General features: G+C 44.0%; 1 protein-coding gene across 2 annotated transcripts in view; it reads left to right on the top strand.

The window, feature by feature from the left end:
• RBL1 (RB transcriptional corepressor like 1) overlaps positions 1-22,926 on the top strand; it is a 436,431-nt gene that overhangs the window by 329,402 nt on the left and 84,103 nt on the right. The window contains exons 17-18 of one of the 2 annotated variants that reach the window (XM_063960185.1): positions 12,985-13,161; positions 21,307-21,417. In XM_063960185.1, coding sequence (XP_063816255.1) covers positions 12,985-13,161; positions 21,307-21,417 — 288 coding nt within the window. The remainder of the gene's footprint in view (positions 1-12,984; positions 13,162-21,306; positions 21,418-22,926) is intronic. The other variant, XM_063960186.1, reaches the window with a different exon arrangement.

Below are 22,926 nucleotides of genomic sequence, written 5' to 3'. Positions count from 1 at the left end.
GTACAATACAAAGAGGGATCCCCCTGTCCAGGAACATGCTATATTAACTAAACTTTCAGAATCTATCAAAGGGACCATGATCTACAAAATACATTATATAGTTAAAATATGTAACGATTGAGTCGCACGCTACGATCACATAAACTCTACCGTAAATACGCATACCGTGCGCCTGCGGGTGCCCGCGACTGTGAGTATGCGCACACACGGGAGAGCGTACGCATGCGCAGCGCGGACGTGTATGAGGTGCAAATATGGCAGTGTGTATAGAGATATTTTTCTGACTTTGACAAACGTGCTGTACCTGGTGCAATGTGTATAACGCGCTGTACCTGGTGCAATGTGTATAATGCACTGTACCTGGTGCAATGTGTATAATGCACTCTACCGAGTGCTATGTGTATTACGTGTTCTACCTGGCGCAAAATGTATAACGTGCTGTACTTGGAGCAAAGTGTATAACGTGCTGTATCTGGAGCAAAGTGTATAACGTGCTGTACCTGGAGCAAAGTGTATAACGTGCTGTACCTGGAGCAAAGTGTATAACGTGCTGTACCTGGAGCAAAGTGTATAACGTGCTGTACCTGGAGCAAAGTGTATAACGTGCTGTACCTGGAGCAAAGTGTATAACGTGCTGTACCTGGAGCAAAGTGTATAACGTGCTGTACCTGGAGCATAGTGTATAACGTGCTGTACCTGGAGCATTGTGTATAACGTGCTGTACCTGGAGCATTGTGCATAGGAGGTTCTACCTGGTGCAATGTGTATAAGCGGCACTATTTGGCCACGCCCCATCCCCATGAAGCCACACCCCTAAAATTTTGCAGCGCACTACCTATGCTTTCCGGTCTAGGAGGTGGAACACCAATTCACTTTCTGCCTAAGGGCACCAAAATGTCTAGTTACACATCTGGTGCAGGATGTCCTGCATGCTACACGGCCCATCAGCGTTGTCACCCCCATCCCCCCCACCTTGCAACACTTTTGTAGTGTCCAAACAAGATTAAGATTAATACGAACCTTCATTCCAATGGGACCCAGAAAAAGACCGATAGGACTCCAATTTTTAAAAGTGAGGGGTCCCTGGGACCCACTTTTTTTTTTTTTTTTTGGCTCAGCGCGATCACTGGACCCGTACTGCACATGTGCAGTAACGGTCTGGCACATACGCAAAGTCCCAAACATTGGTACTTTGCGGCATGCGCTGCTTCTGCCTCTGGAACGGATTTAGGTCCCTTTTTCACAGAAATTTGGTCTTCCAGACTTCTGTGAATTTCATTCTTGGGAGGGTTTTTATCTGGAAGCTTAGTGTCCGACGGAGGATGACCCTTTGGAAGAATTGGATGTGGCTCTTTTCTCATGAGTCCCCAGTGTCTCATGAGGATTATTTTTTCTAGATGAAACTTAAGCAGCTGCTTACCTTAACTGTTTCTCTGACGTTAGAGATCCTATACACGGCTTGGTCCCATTTGGATAATAAGTTCCAGATTTCTCTGTGCATGTAATCTCTCTATCCTTTACCGTCTGGAGATAGATCAAAGTGAGAATCCCGGCTGCTGGTGAACCCCTCCATTGCCAGACTTCCCAAGAATACATCAATTCCAGTTCCGGGGTCTTCCTCTCTTTGGGGATATCTCTGGTCGTAATCTGGAATCCACTTTGAAGAACATCTATGTTGCTGCTGGTACTTCTCTTCATCCTATCTTGGACTGGGTAAACAATATGGTAGGAAAATAGGTAGAGCTACTTGGCGAGGGACTCTGGTCTGGTACCCTGTGTTCTGAATCGATTCATTTGGTGAAGCATATCTGGGAATCTGCCACTTATTTGGGTGAGGTGCTGATGCTTGTAGGTTTGATCTGTTCTAGGGTCTCTGCTTTAGCAGTGGTCCTGACTGGCCAGTGCATATTCAAAATGATCTTTTGGAGCCTTTTCACCTTTGCTGGTGGTGTCTTCTGCTTGACCATGATCATCCTCCACAGGGAGAGGGGTCTGTTTTTCTCTTCCTCAGCTTCCAAGGGATAGTCTGTTAGGACCTCTATTTTGGCACTCTGGTAAATCGCATATTTATGTTCTAGTGGGCAGTTTTCTGCAGTGTGGGGCCATCAATCCTGGTCTTGAAGCAAACTTGAGTCCTTTAGAAAAACCTTTAGAACAACTGTTTGCTCTGGATGCCTCTTTTCGGATATCTTCTGATGCCTGGTTGAGAGGAGAGCGCTCTGTGGAGTACAGATAAACCTGATGGCACTTCCTCCTCAAATAATCTTCACCACAGGGTTTCTGGTGTCTTGTCACAAGCATCTGGCTTTGAAGGGGGCTGTGCACACTCCATGTGAGTCTTAAGTCCAGTCGCCGCAGATCAAGAGCAACAGAGTTTTTATCCCAATGTCTTTGTGGTACTAAGGTTGAATAGTTTTGGGAGACCTATTCTCAATCTAAAGTACCTGAATGCTCATATTTTACTTTGGAGGTTCAAGATTTCTCTTTGTTCCGTGAACCTCTGGATGGACAAATGGGGAGTTCCTGGTATCCACAGACATCAAGGGTACTTAATCAACATTCCCATATGGGATACTCCTAAATCCTTCCATGGATTTGTGGTTCGAGACCATCCTTACCATTTCAGGACTCTACCATCTGACCGCTCCATGGCAGTCATGGTGGCGCACCTCCAATCACTGGTTGTCACGATTATTACATACCTAGATGACATTCTCATTTAAGCCCCTTCTGCTAAGATACTTCAGTCCCATATTTTGCTGATGCATCGGGACTTGGATCATCAATTTAAAAAAACTACTCCAAGCATGTCCCATCACAGAAAATTATTTTCCTAAGCATGCTGTTCGACACCACTAAACGGGTCCCAGGACAGGACTGTGGCCATCCAGACCTTGATTCATATGGTTTAATGAAAGACTGCAGTTTCAATCCATCTCTGTATGTGACCATTGGGAAAACTTGTGTCCTTCTTCAAACTGGTTCAGTTTGGACAGTTGCATTCCCAGGACCTTCTGTTGTCCAAAAGAGATTGCTCACGTCGCCTGTCCCAGATCATCAGTCTCTCCCCTCAGGTTCATCTGTCCCGAATTCCAGACATCTCAGTATGAGTTGACACTTTGGCGTTTGGTTTTCTTGTGACCACAGATGCAAATCTCAAGGCTTGGGTGGCTGTGGTTCTTCAGTTCAAATTCTAGGGTGTTTGATCCCTCTGGGAGAGCTCCTTACCTATACATGTGCTGGAACTTATGGCCATCTTCCAAGCATTGGTGGCTCAGGTTTATCTGTAAGGGTCTCTAGAATGTCACATGCAGTGATATTGACCGTGTACATTTCCAGGGTCAATATTTTGGAAGCAGACTACCTTTTTGGTCCCTGGTAGATAGGTGGGGCCTGCCAGACGTCGATCTGATGGCGTCTCGTCTGATCCATAAGGTTCTGCTTTATTGCATCAAGACTAGGAATCCTGCAGCCCTCTCAATCGACACCTTAGCTATTCAGTGGGATTTTCTCCGGCAGGGTCCACAGGTTATCCACGGGATAACAATGGGATATGATGGAGCGACAGCGGATTGGCACCAAACGATCAAAAGCTTTCTGACCTCCCAAGATGCAACGAGCCCGTCCATATATCCCGCCCACTGGCTCAGGCAAATTATTTTTTGTTTGTTGCGGCAGGAGCCGCACCAAACAAACACAAATTGTCACAAATTGTGTAGTACACTGTGAAAGTCCTGATTTATCTATAATGTCTAAGAGCGGCAAAGGTGACGAAGGTACACTTTCAGCAATACTCATATCATGTTTGTTCTACAAAATTGTATTCTCTCAGGATAGTTTGTGTAAATTGTTTTGCTCTTCAGCAGAATACAAGGCAGATCCCTGTACAAAATCAGGTACAGATGGATCCACCTTGGGCTATGTTTGCACAGACTTTGTCCAGTATAGCTGAACGGATATTTCCTACAGCTTCAGTACCAGGTACAGGGTACCCATACCTGCAGCTCCCTAACTACGGTATATAATTTACCCCAGCAGCTTCTCAAATGAAACAAGCTGATAAACCGATGGTAAGTTAATCTTTACCTTCACAGGCTACACGATGATTCATCGGAAGATGAGAGCTCAGTTTACTCTACCTCAACATATGAAGAGGAGGAAGAAGGTCTCAGCTCAATAGATGTAGCTGAATTAATTAGAGCAATGAAGGCCATTCTGTCCTTAGAAGATTCAGCAGAACCTGTGTTAAAAACCAAGGCACCTGTGTTTAAACATCCCAAAACAGTTAAGACTGAGTTTCCAGGGTCAGACCAGCTGACGGAAAGCATGGAACAGGCTTGGGTAACACCCAACAAAAAATATAGAATTCCCCAAAAATGGGATTCAAATTATCCTTTTCCAGCTGGGGACTGTTCAAAAAGGGAGGAGGCTCCTAAAGTAGATACGCATGTGATTCGATTAGTGCGAAAATCTGTATTGCCTTTGCCGTCAACATCTTTAAATGTCACAGATAGGAGTGTGGATGGTTTTCTAAAAAAACATATTTTCCCTGTCTGGAGCAATCATAAGGCCGGCCATGGCTTCAGCTTGGATAGCAAAGGCAGTGGCTGCCTGGGCAGATGCATTGGAAGGTGATTTTTCATCAGCTTCTAGAGAGCAAAAATCCTATATAGCCCATATTAAACAGGCTGCAGTATTCTTGGAAGAAGCGGCATTAGATATGGGTACTATTGCTTCTAGGGCATCAGCCTCAACAATAGCTGCTCGCCAGAGCAGTTTGGTTGAGTACGCGGAAAGCTGATTCAGAATCTAAGAAGGTTCTGGAATCTTTGCCTTTTTCTGGAAATATTTTGTTTGGTAAGGAATTGACAGATATTCTGGAGGCAGAAGCAGACACCAAGAAGGTAATTTCCTTGTACATATAACCCCAAATCTAGGGGTCCAGTTTTCTGGCTCTTTCAGTCTTAAGGAAAACCAAAGGGAAAAGTGATTGTAAACCGCCCCAATTCAATAAGTTTGGCAAGTCAAAAAAGCATTGGGCTACCAGAGGGCCAGCTTCCAAACCAGAAGATAAGCCATCAGCCTGATGGTGCAGGCCTCCACTTGGGGGATCCCAGGGTGGGGAGCCGACTTCTTCAGTTTGCACAGACCTGGCGGCAGTCTACAACAGATGCCTGGGTGCAAGAAACGGTATATCTAGGTTATGTGTTTCCCTTCAAGAAGCATCCTCCTCGAAGGTTCTCCTGCACCCCATCTCGGGTAGAGACTAAGGCCACGGCTTTGCAAGAAGCAGTGCAGAAATTGCTTCAGTCAGGAGTAATCATTCCAGTACCCCCTGCACAACGGGGACAGGGGTTTTACTCTAAACTATTTTTGGTTCAGAAGCCAAATGGGTGATTTCGGCCCATTCTCAATCTCAAAATGCTAAACAAATATATTTGGGTACTAAGGTTCCACATGGAGATGTTACGCTCCATAGTTTTGGCCATGGAACCAGGGGATTATATGGTATACCTGGATATTCAGGAAGCTTACCTACATGTTTCTATAGCACTGTCCCATCAGTGTTATCTCAGGTTCGCTATCCTCCAGCAGCATTTCCAGTTTCAGGCCCTACCTTTTGGGTTAGCCACAGCCCCCAGAATATTTACCAAGATTATGGTGGTTATGGCAGCTTATCTCCGCAAGCAGGGGATAATAATTTGTCCATACCTCGACGACCTTTTAATCCTGTCACAATCACAGGAATTGCTCCTGTGCCATCTCAACAGACAATAACATGTCTGCAGAGGCACGGGTGGCTCATAAATTGGGCAATATCATCTCTGGGGCCGTCACAACGGATGACTAACTTGGGGGCTGTACTGGATTCAGGTCTGCAGAGAGTATTCTTACCTCGGAACAAGATATCCATGGTACAGTCAAAGATCTAGGACTTGTTACACAGTCAGAGGGTATCCATTCACGCAGCTATGCGAGTGATGGGGTTGATGGTGTCAACATTCGACATGGTGGAGTATGTACAATTCCACTCCAGGCCTCTGCAGCGTCTTGTTCTGGCCAGATGGAATGGAGTACATCAGACAATAAAGAAACAGACAATGGTACTTCCAGTAAAGGTAAGGAAGTCTTTACACAGACATCCCATCTAGACAAAGGGAGACCCTTTTGGATATCCGATTGGGAGATCCTGACAACAGATGCCAGTCTTCAGGGCTGGGGAGCAGTGTCCGGAAAATTATGGTTCCAGGGATAATGGACCAGAGAAGAAAATTGTCTGCCGATAAACCTGTTAGAACTTCGGCCTATATATATGGCACTGATTCAGGCAAAGGACATTCTTCAGGGAAAACCAGTTCAGATCTGCTCGGACAATGCGGCGGCAGTAGCGTACCTCAACCATCAGGGAGGAACTCCCAGCCAAAAAGCAATAAGTCACATACTAAAGTGGGCAGAACTCAATCTTCCAGCCTTGTCCACAGTGTTCGTTCCAGGAATCCTAAACTGGGAAGTGGACTTTCTCAGTCGACACACCATTCAAGCAAGCGGATGGGCTTTACACCCAGAGGTCTTTCAGACTCTAGTAGACAAATGGGGGTTGAAAGGAGAAATTTCAGATTCCGTGCACACTAGACTGAAGTGCAGCTACACAATACACAAGTGTGTAAATCCACCAAACACACAAGAGACAGATACAAAATACAAATTGTGCATTTAACAGTAGCGCTCTCCAACCACCATGTTTAAACTCCCCCAACAGAAGTGAAACAAAATTATAAAAAATGATTCACCCTGAGGGAATGGAGGGATTCTTCGCCCTCCCTTTGCTTAGATCTATATAAGCAGCAGCACACACTTCTCTCTTTAGATCACAGGACAAGGGGAAAATTCTCCAGAGCCTCAGAGAAAAAATCCGTAATGGATTGGGATGTTTTTACTTCTTGCTGAACATCCTAAAACACTTTAGAAAGAGAGAGACATAGTGTAGCAGTCCTTAGACATGGATGTTAATTTATTCCACAGACCGCACTTACAAAACAATGATTAAAAAGAAGCATTTAAAATCAACTCCAATGGACATATCACCAAGATGGCATCTTTCCTCCTCGGGAAATTCCTGCAACACCAGCTGGACACGGTGAGTGGAAGTGCCGGGTTCCGGATCCACAGCTCCACAAAAACCAGGAAGATCCTTCAGAGCGAATGGAGAAAAGTCCACGGAATAAAACAACAAGCGAAGCTCAACGCGTATCGGACATTCAGTCCTTCATCCTTCAGTCCTGATGAAGGACTGAATGTCCGATACACGTTGAGCTTCGCTTGTTATTTTATTCCGTGGACTTTTCTCCATTCGCTCTGAAGGATCTTCCTGGTTTTTGTGGAGCTGTGGATCCGGAACCCGGCACTTCCACTCACCGTGTCCAGCTGGTGTTGCAGGAATTTCCCGAGGAGGAAAGATGCCATCTTGGTGATATGTCCATTGGAGTTGATTTTAAATGCTTCTTTTTAATCATTGTTTTGTAAGTGCGGTCTGTGGAATAAATTAACATCCATGTCTAAGGACTGCTACACTATGTCTCTCTCTTTCTAAAGTGTTTTAGGATGTTCAGCAAGAAGTAAAAACATCCCAATCCATTACGGATTTTTTCTCTGAGGCTCTGGAGAATTTTCCCCTTGTCCTGTGATCTAAAGAGAGAAGTGTGTGCTGCTGCTTATATAGATCTAAGCAAAGGGAGGGCGAAGAATCCCTCCATTCCCTCAGGGTGAATCATTTTTTATAATTTTGTTTCACTTCTGTTGGGGGAGTTTAAACATGGTGGTTGGAGAGCGCTACTGTTAAATGCACAATTTGTATTTTGTATCAGACAAATGGGGGTTGCCAGAGATGGATCTCATGGCATCCCGTCTGAACAACAAAGTGCCCGTATACGGGTCAAGAACAAAGGATCCCGGAGCGATCTTTGTGGACGCCTTGTCGGTGAAATGGGACTTTCATCTGGCTTATGTTTCCTCCATTCACCCTGTTACCCAGGGTGGTGAGGAAAATAAAGCAAGCAAAGGGTGCCGTGACTCTAATAGCTCCGGCTTGGCCCAGATGGCATTGGTACACAGATCTGCACGGAATGTCGATGGATGCTCCATTTCTGCTCCCTCAACGTCCAGATCTACTGGTGCAGGGTCCCTGTTATCACAGACATCTCGATTGACTGTCTTTGACGGCGTGTCTCTTGAAACCTTTATCCTAAAGTCAAGAGGATTCTCTAAACAGGTTATTCAAACCATGCTCAGAGCAAGGAAACCTTCCTCAGCTCGTATTTATCACCGAATATGGCAGGCCTATATTCATTGGTGCAGCGAAGGAGGTATGGACCCGAAATCTCTTAGAGTTTCCAGGGTCCTAGCATTCCTTCAGGCAGGAATGGATAAAGGTTTGAAGGTGGCTTTCTTGAGAGTGCAGGTATCTGCATTGGCTGTATGGTTCCAAAAGAACATTGCCAATTTGCAGGATATGCATACTTTTTTTTTACAGGGAATGCTGCGCATTCAACCTCCTTTTGTTTAACCTACAGCACCGTTGGACTTAAGTTTAGTCCTGAAAGCCCTTCAAGTTGCCCCATTTGAACCACTTAACAAGGTGGATCTTAAATGGTTGACAGCAAAAGTACTCTTTCTACTGACTATGGCATCAACTAGAAGAGTATCAGATTTAGGAGCGGTCATCTCGTTCCCCATTTCTGATTTTTTTTTATCCAGATAAAGCAGTTCTCAGAACTAGGTCTGGGTATCTTCCGAAGGTGGTGTCTAAATTCCACTTTAATGACGAAATTGTATTCCCGGCTTTTCAGGTATCGGGACTTTCTGCGGGAGATGCGTCGCTTGACGTAGTCCGGGCATTAAGGATCTACGTGGATCGTACCAGTGCCATCAGAAAGACAGATTCTCTCTTCATTCTCTACGGATTTCACAAGAGAGGATGGCCTGCTACTAAATAGTCGCTGGCAAGGTGGTTTCAAATGACTATTTCAGAAGCATATTATCATGCTGATCTCCCTATTCCGGCTATTGTCTCTGCTCACTCTACTCGTAAGGTAGGTCCTTCATGGGCAGCACAACATGGTGCTTCAGCAGGACAGATATGTAAGGCAGCCACATGGTCTTCCATTAACACATTCATTAGACATTATGCCTTGGATACTTTTGCCTCTCATGACGCTGAATTCGGGCGTAAGGTTCTCCTGTCCAATCAGGAGCGTCCTCACCACTAAATTGCCTGTGGATAACCTCTGGACCCTGCCGGAGAAATATACGTTATGGTAAGAACTTACCGTTGATAATGGTATTTCTCCTAAGTCCACAGGGATCCCACCCTGACGCACCTGATTTGAGGATCCTTCTACTCACTAACCTCTTCCTTCTTGTATGGAAGGGGGTGCATGTGTGCCTGATTGGGGCTCTACACGATGCTCCTGCCTTGTGCTTTGGAATGCAATTGATTTGCCTGAGCCAGTGGGTGGGGTATATGGATGGGCCCATTGCATCCTGGGAGGCCAGAAAGCTTTTGATCGTTTGGTGCCAATCCGCTGTCGCTCCATCATATCCCATTGTTATCCTGTGGACCCTGCCCGAGAAATACCGTTATCAACGGTAAATTCTTACCATAACGTATATTTTTGCCTGATTCATCTCAAATCCTCCCCTTCCTGCTTCTGCAGCTTCTGAAATGCATTAAGATGGAACAAGCAACAGTCCTACTGGTTTTTTTTTTTCTTTCTCCCACAGGAAAAAAAATATGCATGTGTGCACTCTAAGCACTAAGAACACTGGTAATTAACGCTGCAGTTTAACATGGAGTAAAATTGATGTTCGTAGCATAATTTTTGTGCAAAAATATCGGCCCACCTACCACGCCCAGGTGACCTCAGCAGGTGGGTTCTTAAGATTATGGTGCCCATGCACTTGTGCGATGCCCCGCGACACGACATCATGGGGCATCGCACTGGCAGTTCAGGTGCGATGAAATCGCACCTGCTCTGCCGAAGTGATTACCATGCGATAGATTGCATGGTAATCTTGTAATGGGCATGTCACCAGAGTGGGAGCAGCCTCTGGCCGCTCCCGGCGGGTGCCCATCGCACTTCGCAGTGCAATATATAGCATGTGTTTTAAAAACACATGCGATCGCACTGCGACTCGATAAATATTAAATGCAGCACATACTATCTTGAGATGTGAGATTCGACCAGCGTGCCCACGCATCGCGTAAAAAGGCACCTAAAATGTGCATACAATACAGATGCAGTCGAAATCGAAAGTTAGCACCGATTATCTCACAAATGTATGGGCACATTAGAGTCCAGCACAACCCAACTGCCCAAAGGCATCACACTAGTAAGATGTAGCAGTTTTATTATGTGTTACTTTATTAACTAGCAGCTTATGTGCATAAAGTGTTACATAGCGGAGTATAAAATTAAAGTGGTGGTCTGTCAAGATTCTTGGATACTGTTTTATTTGGGTTCCTGGAAGAAGCAAGTGTCAGCCTTGCCTGTGTTTTATCAGCAGTACCTTGCCATTATTCCCAGAAGTTCAGACATTCATGCAGGGTGTACTTTATGTCCAACTGCCATTTGTTCTTCCTGCAGTGCCGTGGGACCTCGGTTTTGTCTGCTTTCTGCAGTGAGATCCTTTTGAAACTCTGGCTTATGTCGATCTTGAGTATCTAACATGGATGGTTTTAATTTTTGCAATTGGCTTGGTTAGGAGGATACAGATTAGTGCTCTGTCTTGACCCCCTTTTCTTGTGTTTCTCAACAGGATGAGCATTGATTCATACGCAACCTTCCTTATTACTGGAGGTGGTTTTATCAGTTCAACCTTAATCAGTCGATGGTTTCGGTTTTCTCCAATGATGGCTCTTCACCTTGAGAGTGATGCTTAACGTCCTTTGGATGTGGTCCATGCTCTTCAGATTTATGATTGCTGAACCTCTGTCATTCATCAAGATGGACGACTTATTTGTCCTCTATGATTCTCACAAGTGGGTTTGGCCACTTTCAAAATTACGTTTGTGTGCTGCTATTTGACATGCCTACATTGCTGGATGTTCCTCTCAGGTTTATGGCTCTTTCCACACATTTAGTGGGTGCCTTTATAAAATTTTATCGGTTTGTCACCTTGGCATCTAGGGATGCAAGTTTTTGACCTATGGTTCTTGCTGCTGCTACAGAGCGTTTCCTTCTGCGAAGACTGCCTTCAGACGTCCCCAGTGGAAGTAGGAGAAAGCAGAATTTTTGTACTTCATAGTAAATTCCCTTTTTCCGATTCCATTGAGGCCCACCCAGCTCTGCTTTTTATTTGTTTCAGTTGTCTGTTGTGACACTTTCTATTGTCTTTGACGCTTATGTCGGATTGATGTTATGGGATTTATTTTTGTTCTGTCCTGTATCTCCTCTGTGCTTGGTTAATTTTAACTCAGGTGGGGAATAGAGGGGAAGGAACCCAGTCAAAATCGATGAAAAGTTCCAGGCTCTACTCCACACCATCTATACCCCAGTGTCCCCCATGGTATTAGAGAAATAGGTGGTATTGGCAAGTACAAAAATCCTGTTTCTGTGGGGAGTTCCTTGTGGATTGAGTTTCGGAAATGCTGCATTAGTGTAATGTTTTGGGGAAATTTCCCTATTGAGCATAATCTTGGTGAGAAAATAGACCACTAAAGCTGGCCATACACCTAAAGATTTATTGCAAAAAAAGGTTTTGTGGAGACACCCTATAGGTGCTAACGAAGCAGCTGCTGTACTCTGTTGTGGTTATACACTATAACTAAAATATGAAGTTCAAGATATAGTAGAGGTGACTGAGCACTTGTGTGCTAAGGTTCTATAATCACCCAAAAGTGCAACACCGTATGTGAACCAAAAATACTTCTCAATACCATCTTGATTTACTGTATAAGATATGCTTCTGTATTTAGAATGTCAACGGATATATGCAAAACAAAAGAATTTCCACATAATACCGTTTAGATCAACTGTCTTGGGTGTAGAAAGCCAAATGTTCAATATAATCACTCCTCAGTTTAGCCACCAATATGATAAAAAATGGAGGCTTTACCAGATCAACTGGTGGATAAACTAAGGAGTTATTATATTGAACACTGGGGCATTCTGCACCCAAGATAGTTGAGCTAAAACAGTATTATACTATGTGGAAATTCTTTTCTTTTGCATATATCCGTTGACGTTCTATATATGGAAGCATATCTTATACAGTAAAGCAAGATCGTATTGAGAAGAATTTTTGGTTCTTATACGGTGTTGCACTTTTGGGTGATTATAGAACCTTTGCGCGCAAGTGCTTACTCACCTCTACTTTTTCTTGAACCTAAAGATGTATTTTCCGATCTGGCTGGTTGGAATGAAAATCTGGTAATGACATGGTAGCAAATGACAATTGACCATTTGCTCACAAACACTGGAAAACAGACAAAAATGGTCAATCAGACAAATCGGTTAAATCCATTTGATTTAACCAATATGTCTGACCGTTTTTTGTCAGTTTTATGGCATTTACGAGCAAATGGTCAATTGTCATTTGCTCTCATGTATTACCAGATTTTTGTACCAACCAGCCAGATCTGACAATAAATCTTTGTGTATGGCCAGCTTTAGACTTCAGAATCTCTGTGGCAGTACAACCATTAACACTGCTGAGTATCTCCAAACACTTTTAAATGCTAATTTGTACACCGTGCAGAATCCTTTGCAATATACACAACACTTTCCAGCAATGTGTCTAATAGGGCGGAACTCCAAACAAATACATAGTTTTCCTGTTCCATTCATTGGGGTTTCTACATGTATCACTGATGAAGTCGCACGTGATTTATTTCCCTAGCAATTTTAAAAGGTTGTTCAAAATTACTATTCAGTAACTTTTTCATTGTTTCCCATATATTTCAAATGTGACATCTTATACACCCAGATGTACCATTTGGCCAGTGTTCGCTTAAGAGATTTGTGTCTAAAGCTGGATTTGTCGAATGATTTGAGACGCAAGATTTGGACTTTATTTGAATACTCCCTGGTTCATTGCACAGACCTAATGAAAGATAGACATCTTGATCAACTCCTCCTGTGTGCAGTCTACATCATGGCAAAGGTAAAGTTTTGTCTTTAGCTTAGTAAAATAATAAGCAAATAAGTTTTAATATCTTGGTCAGGATGTAATGTTAGCCTAATCATTCTAAAAGGTTTTGTGACATATTCCATCTCTGTGTTTCTTAACCATAACTTGTAAGTACACAATACACATTCTTGGGGACAGGACCTACACTCAATATTATGGAACATGAGCGAAGGTGTTAGTCTGAACCAGCTGTGGTCATGTCAGCAAGTTAATAAGACTAATGCTGTTACTTTAACAGCAAATAACTTGTGTAAGTAGGCAAAACAGCAAAAGTATAATAAACACAAGCAATGGGCAGGATGTAATAAAGCTGACGTGACCACAGCTGGTTGAGACTGTAACACCTTTGCTCATGTTCCAGAATATTGAGTGTAGGTCCTGCCTCCAAAGTCAACAATGTTGACTGTGTACGTAGAAGTTATGGTTAAACACATTAGAGATGGAATATGTCCCAAAACCAGTTAAAATGATTAGGCTAACAATACTCAAATAACGTGAAGCCAGCAATAATGTATAATGTAGGTGTTTGTAGAATGATATACTGTGTATGCTGTGGTCAGGGACGGAATGGGAATTTATAGGGGTCCTGGAAATATTTCCAAAGGTGTCCCAATGTAAGCATGGCAAAAAGCAGCTGTTTGTGAGGTTAGCAGACCATTAAGCTCTAGTGTTGGCAGCATCACAGTGAATGCTATACAGCATACCTCCATTCAAAGCTCTTGTCGCTGTGTTCTTCTAAAGCTGGCCATAACCTAAAGATTTATCTGTCAGATCTGGCTGGTTGGAATGAAAATCTGGTAATGGATGAGAGCAAATGACAATTACCATTTGCTTCTAAATGCCGTAAAACTGACAAAGGTTAAGGGCCCTACACATTTAACGATCCGCCGCCGAGCTGCCCGACGGTGGATACGGTCGACGGGTGACCCGGCGGCGGGAGGGCAGTGACGGGGGGAGTGAAGTTTCTTCACTCCCCCCGTTACCCGGCTTCATAGAAGTGCAGGCAAATATGGACGAGATCGTCCATATTGGCCTGCATGCACAGCTGACGGGGCACCAGCGGTGAACGAGTGCGGGGCCGTGCATCGCTCATCGCTGGTGCCTCCACACTCAAAGATATGAACGGTATCTCGTTCATTAATGAATAAGATCGTTCATATGTTTGAGTGATATTGCCCTGTGTGTAGGGCCTATTATTCAGACAAATTGGTTAAATCAAATGGATTTAACCAATTTGACCATTTTTGTCTGTTTTCCAGTGTTTTGGAGCAAATGGTAATTGTCATCTGCTCTCATCCATCACCAGATTTTCATTCCAACCAGCCAGATCTGACAGATAAATCTTTAGGTGTATGGCCAGCTTATGACCCAAGAAAGATGTCCTAGAGCTTGAGAGAATGCAGCCAAGCAGAGTGAGTGCAAGAGCGAATAGAGCCAAACAGAGAGCGCGAGTTAGAATGCACCAAACATGGCGTGAGTGATTGCAGCCACCTGAAGAAGAAAAACATTACCCCACCTTTGCTGTGATAAAGCCAGGGAAGACCTTTTCCTCAGATAGTGTCTGCATGTTATGTCTGCAAGTGAAGTTAAAAATGGATTGGGGGGGGGGATTAAGTCATGATACACTTACCTGAGGTCAGGCTATTCTGGAAGTAGAAAACGACCAGCATGAAGGAACCCAGATGGTGGCCAGGTCTATCACCTTGATTCTCATGCAGCATCCAGGCCTGGCTGGGTGTATACGGAGTCCGACCGCTCAGTACTTGTCCAGTACTCTTCTTCCGCAGCCAGGAAGTCTGCACAGGAGTGTTCCACCCAGTCAGTAATGATTGAGGGGGGGTGGAGCTTAACCACATCTGCAAATCGCTCCTTGCACAACCTTCCTAACGTGTGTGAAACAAAGCTTTTCTCCTCTACATCTCAACAGTCTAAATCAAATCAGCCTGTAACTCCTGTTTCATACTTGTGCCCAGATGGTACTTATCTTTTTGAATCTGCTCCTGAGTCTACAAAAAAAGTTATCGGATTTCTGGATATTTTTTTATTTCCCTCCCTCCAGACCTCTGCAAGTTTTCACGAAAAATTGGCTGCGCACATTGTGGTGGCGACAAAATGCCTGATTGCTCTAAATTGGAAAATTACCTCTCCCCCACTTCTCTCAGCACTTAAGACCCAGTTTTGGCATGTTGCGGCCATGGAGGTAATAACTTATTACCTTCATGATAGAGGGCATGTTTTTACCCAACTTTTGGTCTCATTGGATGTTTACTGAGCGTACCACCCGCTCACTTCCTCTTGAGTCTCATCCTCATACTTGGACTTGTGGGCATCGAATGATGTTTCCTCTTCACTTCTTTGTTTCTACCCCGTATGTTTCTCTTTATGGATGCTTACTGTGTATTTATCCTTTTGCTATTGTTTTGTCGTCCCCACCTCCCTCTTTTTGCCCATGTCCCCCGTACTACCCTCTCCCTTCCATTTGCCATCTGATTTTTGTTTTTTTTATTTTGTATACTACAGTATTTAAAATGTGGTCTGTATTGGTCTCTTGTCCTTTTTTTTCTACGTTTATTCCTTTTTTGGCTCACCATTTAAAATAAAGAATTTTATAATTTAAAAAAATATTGTATTTTTATTTTATTTTTAATATAAAACTTTTTCCTACTATCTGACCACCGCACTTTTTTAACATCATGGCTCTCCGTTTTATAACTGTCCATATTTGGAGACTGAGATGCAAGTTTTCGGTACCACAGCTATGCAGGCTCACTGAGACTGTTGGGGATCACTATCAGGATCGAGAGTTGTTATGAGGACGGCTGTCTCTAAGGAGATTGTCAAGGGATCGGTCATGCCCACCTGGCTAGTAAAGGACTCTAGTGTCTGGGTAGTCTAGGGGGATTGTGCACCGCACTCAAACTGTAAGAATTCTGGCAGCGTGATCGCTGTAATTTTTCATACATATTCTAACGCTAACCCTACCTTACCTGTGCACAAGCCAAACCCTATACCCCCTCCTTCTGCAACCTAACCCTGACTATCATACTTAACCCTTGTCTCTGCATTTTGACCTGTCCAGATATCGCCCCCTACAATGCGAGTGTCAGATTGCCGCGACTACGTGCTGTCCAGAGAGACCATGGTTATTACCTGCAGACTCCCCGTCGCCCATTTCATTCAGAGGTGTCATGTTGCCTTGTTGACAGTGGAGGAGGTGGCTGATCTACTTCAGGATAGGCTTTTCCTGACTGAGCTCCATCACTAGCCCCAGGAAGCTGAAGTAACTGTACTGCTTCACTCTGGGGGATTGCAGCACTGTATTTCAGCATCTTTTTTTTTTTATGTCTGCGGCGGGATGTAATGGAGTTCAAGATTGCCGAGGGTTGGGTTGCCGGACGATCTGGCGTGTTTTTGTTTTGTTTTTTCTTGGAAAGGAGCAGTCACTTGCAAGGCAAACCCATACCTTGTAAGTGGTTGCCCCTTTAAAAAAAAAAAAAAAAAGTCCTCTATCGCCGGCATCTCCTACGACCTCTGACTTCATTACATCCTGCCCATACACTTCATTTTAATGAAATAGTCCTCAAAATGGTTTGCTGTTTGTCTGAGGTGGTTTTTTTTGGGACTTTGGTTTTTTTTTGTACTTTACATTACTACAGGACTATTGTTTACATACGTTAGTGTATGTAACTATAGCTGAAATTTAGTGTTTTTGATAGTATTATACTGTAAAAGTGGGTCTCAACTATGCTGAAGGATTTTTCTTTAGTAGCATCTACTTTGGATGTTTATGTGAAGTATCCTCTTTTAAATTTAAAAAAATATTCAGATTCTTCTAAAGTTAATTTCAAGGAGGACACTGATTAAAACAGTCTGAGTAGACCTAGAGGATTGTCAGGAAGGTTCAGAAAATATTAAGGGTTGTGATTGGATATTCTGGTTCACTGATATTGGTTATATGTCTGCTACAGATTTTTTAGGGTCAACCTGATCCTAAGGAAGACTCTGGTGTTTCTCTCCTTGAATACAAGAATATAGACCAATTGTTTCAGCTAATTTTCTGGACAATTGATGCCACTATTGGGAAAACCAAATTAAATTAAAGGAGATGTATTTCCACACTGTATAGCTCTTACCAATTGATTTATCCATAAAGTGATTGCTGCTGTATATTTTTTCCAAAAATATCTATTTTATAACGTGACATAGATGTTCTATTAATACGAACACATTTATAAGTGTTCTCAGAGTAATATTAAAAGTTAAGTTTAAAAAAAAATTCTGATTTGTTGATGAGCGCCCCACAAAAGGTTTTCTCTTTGCCTCTTGCAACTAGTGTTTCCTGAAGCATGGCAAAGACGAGAGAGACTGTTTCAGGTCCCTAGATGTTTAACTTATCCTGTTGCTATGGATAATTTGGACAAATTGGAAACACCACACATGTAGCGCTGCATTCAATGGATGGTAAATCTTGTCATTGGTTCTCCTCCAATGACAGAATTTAGTCAGCGTATAACCTCATCTGGGTTACTTCTGAATACTCCAATGTGGTATACATATAGAAGAGGAGATCAAAATATGGTGTAATTCTGATACAGACTTTATTCATAAAAATAAATAAAAAGGGCCCCCAGGGTGCGAGCAAAGAATAGCGGCCCCATGGTAATCTCAGGGTATCACGAGATTCTTACATGTTAAAGGCATCTCAGCACCGTCCACTTTTGGAGAAATTCAAGAACGCTTTGGTATTCCATCCTCGTGCCAATACCAATATATCCAAATCCTCAGCTTCCTCAAGTCTCAGCTTAAAACCGCCCCTCTAAAAACACCCACCTCCTATGAGCATATGTGTCTACGTTCAATCGGCAAAAAGGGGAATATCTCAACAATATACAACTCAATCTTGGCACCAGACCCCCCAATCCGAGAACCCCACGAAATAGCCTGGGAATCAGATCTCTCCCATCCGTTGGAAGACGATCAATGGGAGGAAATTAGAATGCGTATAGCTAAGGCTTCTATCAGTGTAGCACTTAAGGAAACATGTTATAAGGTCTACACTAGGTGGTATCTGGTCCCCTCCAGGCTTCACGCCATTTTCCCCACAACATCAAATCTGTGCTGGAGACACTGTGGAGAGGAGGGAACTTTTTTTCACATATGGTGGACTTGCCCCTCTATCCGTCCCTTCTGGAACATGGTCGGAGCACTTATTGCTCAAACCTGCGGGCATACCTTTGACCTCTCTCCTGACATTGCTTTGCTCCACACCCCCATACCGTCAATACCCAAGACAAGCTAATCATGCAACTTTGCATGGCGGCTAAAGCAATGATAGCTAAATGCTGGAAAGACCATAAGCCACCCTCCAAGGCTGTACTGATGAATAAGATTAACCACATAGCCAATATGGAGTACATTACAAGCCTAAGGAATAACACTGTGGCGCAGTTCCACAACACCTGGTCTCCTTGGTACTTCGCCCGCTCTCTAGTGATGCCCGGACTCTAACTCTGATAACCCTGTTAATTTTCCTAATACTGATAATACTGCTAATATTAATAATATAGCTAATAATGCTACTATCACTAGCATTACTTTCTCCTCTAGCCCACTGATTGTCCCTCCTTATGGTATCAAACCAGAAGAATATCCCCAACCTCTTGCTTTCTTATAGGGAACCTTCTTAATCTTCCTCCTTTAACACCGCCCACTCTCTTGCTTCTCTACTCCCTTCCCCCTCCTCCTCTTTCTTGCTCTATCCTCCATGGAATTACACTCAGTCTAGATTTAGAATTGATTCGATAAATAAAAAATAAAATTGAGAATTGTTTAGGCTTACGAATAGACTTTTATATGACATATTTTGATGATACCGATTTGTTTTTGTCGCCATAGAACTGTCTCTATTTAGGCGGTATGTTATGTACACATCCTGTAACCAAGTTTATGCCCTCTACCTGTACAACCTAACTATTGTTCATGTTATGGACACTGTTCATTCTCAATAAAAAATTCTAACTTCAAAAAATAAATAAAAAGGGGTAATAACTTACAAGGTATGGTTTTGCCTTGCATGTTCTCAAACTGGTAGTTAAGTCCCAGTTGGCAGCTTCTCTTGCATGCAAATCTGTTGCAGCAAGGTCCATTTTTACTCCACAACATTCCACAGTTGTGTTTAATGGTGCAGCTTTTTATTGAAGCTGGTATCTTGAGGGTTTTCTTCCAGCATCATACAGACCATGTTGCGAGCCAGAAAGTGTTTCTGCTAGAAAAAGCGACACTGATTTGCCTTTCCAATTCCTAGGTTTCTGTCAGATTGGTTTGGAAGCGGGTCTCAACCGAGGTTCCCTGAAAGTGCACTATGCAATTATTTTCAGAGTCCAGTCCAGCTCTGGTTGACCTTCTTCCAGACTGTTGTACTTTTTTTTGCAGTGTTTTCGGTGGTCATCCTACCTTTGTTACTTCAGTGACTCCAGTGACTGGGAGTCTGTGGAACTGAAGTTTTTAACCTGGAAGCTTTTTTTCCTGATAGCTATAACAATAGCCCGGAAGGTATCTGAGCTTGGGGTCTTGTCTTGCAAGTTAACTTTCCTTTCTTGGCTTGCATGAGGATCGGGTGGTGTTGCATATGGTTTCATCATTTCAGCCAAAGGATGTGTCCTCTTTTTACATTTGGAAATCATCAGAAGGTTTAGAATCCGCACTAGATACTTACTCCGCGATCAAATTAAACGAGATGTTATAGATGAGCACAGAGGGCAAATTTAAACAATCTAACTTACACGTTTTCCTATATAACACCTATTTAAGGTGCTTCACAGAGTCGGATATATTGCAAAACATCCTTCTGGAGATGAGGACAGATTGGCTCTTTTGGATGTGATCATGGCCCTTTATCTGTATGGACCGATTATTTCCTCATGTGAAAAGCATGATTGACCAGCAGGAAAGCAGACTATTGCATGGTGGATCCGCTCTTTAATCACCCAGACAGTGCAGGGTGGTCAGTTTAGGAGTAAGTGGCTGCAAACTCTACCAGGGCAGTGAGTGCTTCCCTTTTCTTTTTCGTCCACTGGGGGCACAGGGAATAACGCTGAGGGCGTAGGCTGGATTGGGCATTTGTGTACCCAGCATCCCTTAGTCCTCCTATCCCCTATACCCCGCCCGAAGCCTGTCAGAATTTTCTTTGCACCATTTTTGAGCAGGTTAATATTTATTTCATTTTTAACTTTTCCATTTTGAGCGGCAGTACAGGCGTCCAGTGGCTGCCCATACAGCCGCTCCAACACCTGTCAGCCGCACCAGAGACAGGTTTGGTGACTTCAGCTACGGGATTCCATTCAGGGACCACACGCATCTCCAGGAGCCTGTGGCGGTAAGTAGACCGCCTCCCTGCCCTCAGGGAGCCACACCGCTGCATCGATATGTCCCGCTATTGGGAGACAGCAGGTTGCAGTGGGCGCACAGGATACTATGCTTTCTCGCTAGACCACCAGGGCAAATGCAACAGATCACTGGGTCTCTGTAGGTTTAGCACCTAAGGGGGCGGTAGGCCTAGTTTGTAGTCCCTCCCCCACCCCTGAGGCTTGCTTAGAACATGCTTAACTACTTGTCTGGGGTAAATCTTCATCCATCTATCTCCTCGCTTGCCAGCCATTTTAAGCACATTGCTGCTACAGCACTGAATAGAGAGGGAGCCCTGGGTACTGTCTCCCCTGTACCTTGCCTTTACGCCTTCCTGCTACCCATAGCTGGACGGTTGAGTATCATTGCCCACTACGGTTATACTTTTGAGAGTCTGTGTGCCTGAAGTTTATCTGTTGTGTTTGTGTACCAATAGCCACTCACTGTAGGAACAACCTTTGGTTGGTGCCTCATATATATGCATATCTATATTGTGCTTTAGTTATAGATATTTTATAGCTACCCCAGTACTTGTAGTTTGGGTAGGCCTTACTCTCTCCCACTCCCTTTCAACTACTTTCTGCTGTTGCAGCTTAGAGTGAGGGATCGATATTGGATTGCATTAACATGTCTTCCAGAAACAGAGCTAACAAAGAGGCGGCTACTCCAATGCCTCATACTTGCAGAGTTTGTTTCAACATTCTCTCTCCTCAGGATCCAGACAACGAGGGCCTGTGTGTCCGTTGCTTTGCGGCTCCTCCACGGGAAACGCCTTCAGCTACGTCAACCACTCAAGAACCAGCTTCAGTTACTACATTGACACAGGTAATGTCTCAGTAAGACTGTCTGCTCCGCAAGTAGCTATCTCTATTGGTGCGATTTCTTGTCTGACCTGTAGTCCGTGCCGGACTTACGCAGGCTGTCCACTTTTCTACAGTGGAGCCGTCTTGGATGCAGTCTTTTTTGCGCAGCCTGTGCAGGACAGAACACAAGTTTCCACCTCTGTCCAGCAGCTGCTAGACAGAGAGGGCATCTGCGCACAGACTTCCTGTGCGGGAGAGTTCTACTCCGATATCTGAGGGAGAATTTGAGCAAGAGCCCCCTTCGAACCAGGAGGATAGTGGTTCCGCCACGTCGGAGGTGGAATCCTCCTCCGTACCGGAAGATTCTATGTCCCTTGCTGACGTGGAAGCTCTTGTCAGGTTCGTCTATTTTTTCAGCTATCTAAGCGCATGGCTTCTTTGTACCCACTTCGGTCAAAGGAGCGGCCTAAGTGGGAAGCTGCTGAATGCTCATGTTGCAAGATTAGTCAGGTACTCTGTCCTTCCTATTCCGGATACATATTGCCTCATGGATCCTACTGATAAAAATATGGAGATTTTTCTGAAGACCGCTTATTAGCATGCTCGAGCTAGTACAGTCCTGTCATCAGCCATCAATGTGCTGGAATTCTAAGCAGTTTGCATTGTCATGATTCAGGCTCAGTGGATTCTATCGGACAAAACACTGCAGTGGCATAGATCACCTGGCAGGGCGGGATTAGAAGTCACCAGGCTATGGCAGAAAACTGCTTACACCTCAAGAACCAGACCAACAATGCCATCCAAGGCAAATCAGGATGCAGGAACTGGCCTCAATTTCATTTTTTTTCAAGACAGAAGGTACGATTACCACTCCCTCCCACAGCCAGTCCAGAGCTAGAACATGAGCCTTCGTCTTGAAATGCTGTATAACGTGCAGCAGCAGGGTTGGAACAGGTAAGACAGGTGAAAGAACCACCTGGCAGTCACAGGGTCTACTAAGGTTGTCTGAGGATCTATGGCCCGCACACTAACACTGCAGCTTTTGTTAACGTGGGACACGATGAGGTTAATCTACGGAGAGTCCCATCACTTGCAGGTAGAATGTGTTCTGGTGCAATTTCCACACACCCAGGTGAACCCTGTGCCAACTGATAATGTCTTCCTCCAAACTGTCCATTCCTGGAATAAAGACCGCAAGAACGGATCTGTGTGCACCACATGATGTGAGTTGTTTCTGCGGCTGTGATGCAGACTATTCTTTATGCTCATAAACTGGCCACAGCAGCCATTTTCGGATGTAAAGACTTGCATTGAGTGGTGTGAGCACCAGGGAGTCTCTACTTAGTTCCGCTTAACATGTCTCCACACCTTTTTACAGGCTGGGTTGACTCGGGGGCTACAGTCATCCTCTTTATAGGGGCAGGTTTCTGGAGTCTGGCCTTGTTTCTGGACATTCAATTAGTTAGGGCTGTGCTGCATGTTCATCCTCCATACATTTTGCTTGATCTGCCTAGGGCGCTCAATTTGGTTT

Source organism: Pseudophryne corroboree, chromosome 3 (assembly GCF_028390025.1).
Source record: "Pseudophryne corroboree isolate aPseCor3 chromosome 3, aPseCor3.hap2, whole genome shotgun sequence".
Classification (NCBI taxonomy): Eukaryota; Metazoa; Chordata; class Amphibia; order Anura; family Myobatrachidae; genus Pseudophryne; species Pseudophryne corroboree.
This window is presented reverse-complemented; position numbering and strand designations above follow the sequence as displayed.